The sequence below is a fragment of the Montipora foliosa genome, chromosome 9 (genome assembly GCF_036669935.1).
Source record: "Montipora foliosa isolate CH-2021 chromosome 9, ASM3666993v2, whole genome shotgun sequence".
Lineage (NCBI taxonomy): Eukaryota > Metazoa > Cnidaria > Anthozoa > Scleractinia > Acroporidae > Montipora > Montipora foliosa.
The window spans coordinates 48,647,796-48,657,141 of NC_090877.1; the positions used below are offsets into that span (position 1 = coordinate 48,647,796).

A 9,346-nucleotide genomic window follows, 5' to 3' on the forward strand; every position below is an offset into this window, starting at 1 on the left:
GCCGAGACCAGTCTTCCTTCATTCTTTCCTCTCTCCTGCCGGCTTGGCCGTGGGGTGAGCAGATCTAGAGTTCGCAAGGTAATCTGTGAATGTTATTACTTTTTTCTCGATGTCAGAGGTGTTTCCTTCCTTTATATTTTCTTTTCTTGGCGGTAAAGGTCACTTAAACGTGGAAATAGCATGGATGTGTACAGCTCTCAAGGAGGCGAAAGTAAGCGAAGTAAGCTTACATACGTAAACTTAATAGATCTTTTAAATACAGTTGGATGGTTTTACACTTATTTGTCAGTCTTTATTTGAATTATCGAGAAACTTAAGAAGTTGTTAAATTTCAGCAGTGTTTGTAACGTTATTTGATCACAGAAGCGGTTTCGTCGTGACGTAAGCTTTTATCCGACCGTTTTGTGTGATTTTCGACAAGGTTCAGATCACGTAGATTATGGCAAAGTTCAATTAACAACCTAGGACATTGTGTCTAGATACCCGGCAGCCGGGAAGTGCTTTCAAAAAACTAGATACCCGGCAGTCGGTATCTAGTTTTTTGAAAGCACTTCCCGGCTGCCGGGTATCTACAGTAGACACTTCAAATTATCTAAAAGGACCCTGCCACTTTTAACCAAGTGGGATAATTTAGTGGTTCAACTGGATTATTGTTACTTTTAATTAAACGAAAGTGAACAGGGAGAAAAATAGAACAGGACTGAACAAGAGCCATTTTATGTTTAAAAAGCTGTGAGCATTTTAACCACGCAGGCTCAAATCTGTGAGAACTGGCACGTCTTTTGGGTTCCCTCGAATCTCTGGAGAGTCTTTTAATTTTCCCTGCCTAACTGTTGTTTCCTTCAGCTTATTTAGCTCTTTTCTTTTATTATACTTTTGACGACATCCGTGTATCGCTTAAATAAAAATCAATAATCTGTATAATAATATTAATAACGACAGACGTTGTCACCAATTGTATATGGAATTAGTTTCATTTTACTATCGAATGAATCATTAGACTATTGGACGGACCACTTGGTGACTATTTTGATTATGTTTCAGTTTAATTCAGCCAGTAATCTCTAATATTTGGTATTTCTCCAGATTTTTGAACTTATATCACAAGAAGAAGTAACTATTTTAATATCATAATTAAATTTCTTTTTGGGTTTCAAATTTTTTGTTTTGTTTTCAAATTTTCCCTCAAGGTGTTGTTTTACATGACCTACATAATGCACTGGTTTGCAGGTTAAGTCACAATAAATCATGTTTGGAAAGAGTGGGCCCTGTCAGAGACCTTTTGTTTGTACAATTTTGCTACAGTTGGGATACAGGTGAAAATGAAGGACAGTGAACATTCAGTAGACCAATTTCGATATATCAAAATTCAGTCCTAAAGGGATCATCGTGAGGCTCTGGAGGGCTGAATTTTAATATACCGAAATTGGTCTATGGGGAAATAAGATTATTGGCACTGCCTTTGTGGTTGAACCAGATTTCATTGTAACAACCTTGAAGGACCTTTCTGGTTTTGATTGGAACTCAACCAATCATATTTGCATGTACATGTAAGTTAGGAATTTGTTTTAAGTTGGCAGAGTAGCTCATTACATGCCTGTGGTAACTGAGTGAATATGCATGTCAAATAAAATAGTTGAAACTCAGATTGAGTCTAGTTTGTTAGCTAAACCTGGTGGCACTGGTGAACTGTTTACAAAAGTCATAATTCTTAGTCAAATGGAACTTTGTGGTGTTTTGTTTGGCACAAGATGTTTTTCAATCTAAGATTAGAATATGGATAATTAGTATCACCCAACTGGTGGACTAATGCAAATCGTGCATTTTGATTGGATACTCTACTAGAGGACTATTAGTAATAGACCTTGAGTAGCGAAAAGCGTGATGCTTTCTTTCGTTTTATTCCCAAATAAATATCTCTTCCACTTGCATTTGCTAGTTAACTTTATTATTGCCTTTTCTGTCGGACTATAGTTGGGTGATACTAAAACAATTAGACCCTTCGCCCTCAAGGGCCACGGGTCAATAGCCCATTCAGCTTCGCCTCATGGGCTATTGACCCGTAGCCCTTGTGCAGGTCTAATTGTTAATTAGTACTCTGTATATAGGGAATGTAAGTAACTGCCAGCTTTTATCTCAAATAAATTTTTAGTTTCTAAAGAAACTATGGTGCTGCGTCGGTGGAAGAGTAAAACAGGAAAATTTGGTTTTATCAAATGTGTTGATAGAGGTCGAATTACCACCATGAATGATTCGGGAAGCTGACGTTTCGAGCGTTAGCGATTCGCTCTGACGAAGGGCTAACGCTCGAAACATCAGCTTCCCAATTAATCGTTCACTGTAGTAATTTGACCTCTATCAACACATTTGATAAAACCAAATTTTCCTCTTTTATCTCAAATACTTTTTTAGACAATGCACAATTCCAATCTTTGCAAGGTGGTTCTTCTGAGCGGCGTTCTGTGGTCAGTTCGCCCAAGTTGAACGGTGAAAATGGCTGTGATGAAAGTGAATCAAGAAGTTACGATGAAACATCACAAAATTGGAATGAGAAAATTGGATCACTTGATGAAGTTGAGGTTGTGGAAAGAAATTATCCTGAGAATAGAATGAATTCACGTCCAGCAAAGAGCCCAAAAAATCAGGGTGAAAACAAAATGCATCTGTCAAAGCGTTTACAGCATCATTTGAGTTGGCACAATGCTTTGAAAAAGGCCCAGTGTTTGCCTGATCCCTGGGAAAAGTTCCATATCGATGATGCTTGTCTTACAGAGGTGGCTATCAGACATCGGTATAATGCCGTCAAGAAAAGTTGGGTGAGGGATGAAGTGAGAGTTAAAATGGAAGCTTTGGTGAGTTTCGTGTTGTTTGAACTTTTTGTTTTTGTATTTTCATGAATCATTGAATTGTGGTAAGATTGTCATTCAACTCTCTTAACCCATTGACTTCCGGGGGTTCCCCATTGACAAGTAAAATCATCTGGTGTTAGAGTAAAATAGTAAGTCTGGCCGGTTTCGCCGGTTTGGACGTCAAAGGGGTAACCCATTGACGAGTAAATCGTCTGGCGTTAGACAGAGTTAAACATCATTTTATTTTATTTAAATAATTTAAATTTAACAAATTAGAAAAATACATAAACAAAATTATACAACCCGCATGTAGCAATGCTAATCGGGGCGGGTTGTATAGCTTACAATAAAATTCACTAAAATATATTATTATGAAAATCAGGCAAGTAAAATAATAAATAAATAAATAGAATAAATAGGTATACACATATATTCACAAATAGCTACGATTTACGTGAGAAGAGCAAGAACCTTTAATAAGACATAGAACATAAGGAATAAATAATAATAGCTACTAGAGTTTGATTAATGATAATTAGTAATTTTAAACATTAACGTGGAGACATCAACATAATCATCCTCATTACCAAGTACCGCAAAATACTAAGTCTGGCGGGTTTCGGCTGGTTTGGACATCAAAGGGTTAATTAATATCCCATTGACTCCTGAACTGTCCCCTACTGATGAGTAAAATTGTTTGGCTTTAGACAGAGTTAAAGCTAATAAGTCTCACTCCCAGGGGTCAATGGGATAATTAATAAAATCATTGGAGTTCTTGATCTTACTTTTGGCTCATATTAGGTCTTTGTTAAGTAAATGACCAGTCTGAGTTTCTGAGTAAGTGAAAAATAAGAGGTAATTAGCATTGCGGTTGGCAGGCTGCTGCTTGTCGTTAATGCGTGATAATTATTTCTCTCTCTTTTTACAAGTTGCTCGGTATCTGTCGTGACTGTTGATAGCAGGCACAAAATAAGATAAAAATCAGCAGAAAATATGCATAAACATGGTGAGGCATAAAGTTAACATGATGCTAAGTCTCTCTAATACCTTCAGCTTTTTTTTTTTAAAAGATGATTATAATTTATATGTGGTTTTTGATAAAGGTTAGTGGTAAGCTGATCAAAAAGGTCATTGGATTTAAGTTGGACGCATTGTGGCCTAGTGGTTAGGACGTTTGCCTCGAGATCCCTCCCAGGTTCAAATGCCAATCTGACCACATGCTGAACTTGATCCTGGTAGTCCCTAGCCTCCTATTGCAGGCTCTTTTATGGTCAGTCTTTCATCTTGTCCATTAGAGGGCAGGAGGAACAACTGACCCTAACAGAGTCTGTGATAGGAGGCTAGGCAGTGTTGCATCCAGAGCACGTTATTGCGTCCTGGGACGCAATATTTTGCATTTGGACGTCCTAAAATGCTAAGAAAGGGTCTTTGTGGACACCCAAATTTCATGCTTGAAATATATGCAAATTCGTAAATTGAAAGGGCAACCATGCGCTCACTATATTTATATTAACAATGGCGATACGGCCTTCTCAAAACCGGCCGGTCAACGGCTCAATGAGCCGCCTCCTCAGAGTGCTTGACCGTCTCCTTGCAGTCAGAAAATGTCGGAAAACACATTTTTAGCTCAAACGTGAAGTCACTGGAGATATTATAAAAGCTTGAAAAAAGTCTGTTTCACGTACAAATTCGCGTCCGCAATATTTTTTGGCGTTGCACACGTGAAAGGTTTATTTAACTAACATTGCAGCATTTCTTATCAGACTCCAAGCAAGTGTCAATTCCATATGTGAAATTTCGTCACTTTAAATCCCCCAGATTGCACTAAATTGCATCTGTGAGTGTCTAAATTTAAAAAATTCCCTAGGGGAGCATGCCCCCAGACCCCCCTAGAAGCTTGCGTCCTTTGGGCACTCGCTATAGGGCCTATAGCACCAAACCGTCTCCACTTTCCTTATGACCTGCTCCCGAAAAATATTTTGAGAAGGCTGGCGATATTTTTCACATACTTAACGTTGATTGATCAATCTAGAATTGGTATAACAAAGAGAGAATCATGGTTGGTGTATTTTCGCTTTTAGCGTCAGTATAACTTAGAAGTAAAATGTATTCGCGTCATTTTCAAATCCTGAAGATAATTATTGTTGTTGATAGTGTTTCACAGAATTTCAACCACCAACATTATTAAAATTCATCATCAAATAACGAGGTGATAAATGTCAATATTTATGATAGGACCCCCAAAATTCTGGTATGGACCCCTAAATATTTGGCAAGTCCAGAGGACCCCTACCCAGTAAAACCTGGATGCAACACTGGCTAGGTTGTCCCTGATTCACAACCTTTCGGCTGCACTTGTAAATAGCCAACTGGTTTTCAAGCCTCTGGGCAGGTGGGATTCCTAACAGTTGTTGTCCTCTTCTGTGTGTTTCATTAGTTGTGTTCCATTGGCCCTGAAAAGCCCCTATGGGGAGTGGTCAATTAACCATCTCCCTCCTAAGAGTCATGCTTAAGACCGGGACACACTAGGCGATAAGTCGCTGCAACACGTCGTGGGGACAAGTCGGTGCAACAATTCGCCTTGTGTGACACAGTTTATTTATGAAAATCATTGCCACTGCTGCAGAATTTTGTCGCCGCAGATGAAAGGGTTACGATGTACATTTACATGTACATGTATTTATGTGCGTGTGTAAGGTGTTTTTGCAGCCCATAGGACTTCCTGCTTTTAGTTTCTAGACACGGTAGACTGAAATCTCTGAGGCGGCCTGAAAATCTCCAGTGCATATTTTAAGTAAACATGCCTTTGATGAAACCTACCGTGGCAGGGAATGTTGGAACAATAACCATCAGAATAGTGAAACAATTAATTAATTATTAACTTATTGTTTCATTGTTCTGCTGGTTTCTGTTCATTGCTCTGTTGAGGACAAGCTTTTACTGCAGACGTCAGCTACAATGTTAATGCTGCTTTCTGAGGAAATTCCATTATGGTTAATATTATTATTATTATTATTATTATTATTATTATTATTGTTATTGTCGTTGTTGTTGTAACAGTTGTTGTTAGCACTCAAGAGTGATGTTTATCAGGATAAGTAATTTATTTTGAACAAGAAAGCAGAGATAATGCTTCATGAAACATGTAATTTTCATGCCACCTGTAGGTTCACCTTGGCCACCATGAACCTTTCACATTTTTATAACTGCAATCTCATTTCTCTAAAATGTGTCTCACTTATCAACAGCCATTTGATCAAGGAGCAATGAGGGAGTGTTTTAGATTGTAAGTAAGGAATCACCATCAGTAATATCCTTGTCCTCCTTATATTGACTACGTCTGCCTCTCTTCACCACAAGTGTTTTGATTATGAGGTTTCCTGGATTTGCAAGGCCTTGAAACAATCTTCAATTAGGAGCTGCATGGCTAGGAACAGTGAGACTCCTTAAGCACAAGCATGAGCATAGTGGATTTAAAAATTTGGTTTTATCAACGGAGTTGATGATGTAAATTGGCCACCATACAGAGATTCTAAGAGCTGACGTTTCGAGTGTTAGCCCTTCGTCAGAGCGAATCCAAAGAAAGAATCCAAAGAATTTAAGTTTCTCCTTTCTGTTGTGCTTTTGCCTATGTTTTGTGTCATGCAAAAACTAATGAAACATGGCATAAGCACAGGGAAATTGCAGTATTGCCATATTGGCCGAGTTGAGAACGGAGCCTTTCAACCAATAAAATAATATCATTTTCATGTGCTTTTGCTTGCAAAATAGGTAGATGTTGGTTTTCATTTGGCATAAACTAGTTATGCTCATGCTTGTGCTTGTTCCCTTAATGAAAGTCAAACTTAAGGACAGTGCCTACTAATTCAAAGGTATTTTTGCCCCTGTTTATGATTATGCAGGAAATGTAGATCTTAACAATTAGTGTTAAAAATCCAAGAGGAAAATTGGGGGTAACCATTTATTTTTCAAAGGTAATATTATTGATGAATAATATTTGTAAAGAGCTTTAAAATACAAAGCAATGTATGGCGTTCTTTCTCAAATTGAAGCTTTAATTATCTCTCAAATATGCATGGTTACCCCCAATTTTCTTTTTGGATACCCAGAGTACTTACTAAGATCTACTTCACCAACTGGGCAGCAGTGCGTAAATAGAGGATATTACATGGCCGCGCGGGGATACGAATTTTATCTTCGAGTGCTGCAAGTATCTCTCACGAGTGAGCGAAGCGAACGAGTGAGAGATACTTTCAGCACGAGAAGATAAAATTCGTATCCCCAAGAAAACAACTTGTTTTATTCAGTTTCGAAATGATGAAAAAGTGGTCACCAACCGCTAAAACACGCATGTTGTGTAACATGAAACAAGATATGAAAGTTATGAAAAACAAATCATTACAATGTCAATTTTGCAATAAAAATGTTAATGTGGTAGAGAAGAATTATCTTAAGGCACGAAAGTATCTTACAATGAAGAGAAAGCTCGCGTTTTATTGGCTAATCGTGTTGGTTACCATGACAACACCTATATCCTCACATGTGAAAGATAAAAATGATATGTTCACTGCGCGTGGTGAAGATATGATTTTTTAGTAAAAGGAGAAATCCTGGTATTTCATCAATATCTATATAATAATTAATCATATCTAAATAGACCTTACTTATCATTTGCTCAGTGATCTATTGCCAATGAATGGCAGTGCATCTGTTGGTAACCTTGCTTTATTCTTGCTTTATTAAAGTTAATCAATATTTTCTTGTTCTTCTGATTTAAACAAAAGAAAAGCAGAGAGGTTTGTATCAAAATAAATGGTCACCAGAAGCATCACTTCTATTCATAGCCATTTCTGTATATTGTCATAATTTAATTTAATAACTAATAGTTTATATAAATTAAAAACTGTTATTGAAAGGGTTTGTCCCTTATTGATTTCACAGGAAGAAGTTATCAAATTTCTCAAAGCACATGAACTGGAAGCATGCAGCAAATTATGTTGCTAAGAGTTATATTGATAAAGTACCCAGAAATATGTACTTTGATGATGTGAGATTACAGATGGATGCTAAACTTTGGGGTGAAGAGTACAACAGATATAATCCACCAAAAAAGGTTTGTGGATTGTATACTGATGCTATTGAGCTGAACAGAGATCACCTGGCTTGCATACCTCTGGCCCAAATCCATGGTTAAGTCATGCTAAATACAAAATTTAAATATTAGGTGTAGTTATTCTGTGTTTTCCCTTGTTCAGCACGTTTATTTAAACAATTTGTTTTGTTGGCTCTGAAATCCCCTAAGGGGATTCATCAATAACGTATGAATCACCTTGGCACAATTTTAAAATTAATGCTGAGGCATAGCCTGAAGCCTCTTCAAGTGTTGTTTAAAATTCTGGAGAAATGTTGTTGCATAAAATCAGGATACTTTTATTTTTCTTTCTTTACAATGATAGCAGCCTTTGCCAGGCTCTTTGTGTGGCAGGGTAAATGTCAGAGACAGAGTAGAAGGAAAACACTGGTAAGGAGTCTGACCTGAGGTAGATCAGGAGGGTAGTCTACAAGCTCCAGATTTCCAGTTTATGGACAGTTTTGATAGTTGTTATCAGTCAAACGTCATCTGGACCCACAGTGCACACAAAAGATCACACTTTTTTTGCCTTACGTTTTGACAGCCCATAGTAGACTGAACAGGAAATTTTAAAAATTGCTCATGGTTCCTCTGACCTGTCTCTACCAATACTCCATGTTTTTGCTCTGACCTCAGTTCTCATCCTGTTTTTCATCTAATACTCTCTTTTTGTTTCCCTTCTTTATCATTACTGGTTGAGTGCCTATACTTGTATAAGGTGTACCATATTCTTCTCCTTGTTCAGGTGGATATCTTTCAAGTTTGTGTTATTGAAATGAAAGATAGAGAAGGGTCACCTTTATTTCATTTGGAGCATTTTATCGAAGGGAAGTACATCAAGTATAATTCAAATTCTGGCTTTGTTCTCCAAGATGAAACACTTCGTTGCACTCCTCAGGTTTGTTTATTATTTGACGTGCTTAAAAAAAATATGCCGTGCTTGAAAAAAGTCTGCCTAGCTTACACTATTTACATGTAGTTAACGATTGATTATTTCTTTAACCAGACAACAACAATTTACTGAATACTAATTTTAGGACAGGAGACAGTCTTACCATATGCATTCAGAAATGATGGATTTTATTAAGCAAAAGAATAATATTGAGATCTCACTTCAGAATAAACATCAGTGCTATTATAAAGATTTGGGATTATTCCCTTATTTGGGTTGTACATTTTAGGGTTGGTATACATTGTATGTCCCTGAACTTGTGTGAACACTAATGAGTATCAAGATAAAATTAACTTTTCGCTATCATAGTTTGCAAACATTCTCTACAAAATCTCAAGTTGGATCATTTCATGATGTTATTTTGCAGTGGCCGATAGTAAAGCCAAAATATATTTTTTACATTATAAAGCACAT

At 37.1% G+C, this 9,346-nt stretch overlaps 1 protein-coding gene across 4 annotated transcripts in view; it reads left to right on the forward strand.

Annotated features, from left to right (window-relative positions):
* The window catches only part of LOC137972059 (eukaryotic elongation factor 2 kinase-like), a 17,839-nt gene continuing 8,493 nt past the window's right edge, over positions 1 to 9,346 (forward strand). The window contains exons 1-6 of one of the 4 annotated variants that reach the window (XM_068818871.1): positions 1 to 78; positions 159 to 211; positions 2,413 to 2,852; positions 6,098 to 6,135; positions 7,791 to 7,962; positions 8,726 to 8,878. In XM_068818871.1, coding sequence (XP_068674972.1) covers positions 181 to 211; positions 2,413 to 2,852; positions 6,098 to 6,135; positions 7,791 to 7,962; positions 8,726 to 8,878 — 834 coding nt within the window. In that variant the 5' untranslated portion in view covers positions 1 to 78; positions 159 to 180. Of the gene's footprint in view, positions 221 to 2,412; positions 2,853 to 6,097; positions 6,136 to 7,790; positions 7,963 to 8,725; positions 8,879 to 9,346 lie in introns of all 4 variants that reach the window. The other 3 variants (XM_068818869.1, XM_068818872.1, XM_068818870.1) reach the window with 3 other exon arrangements.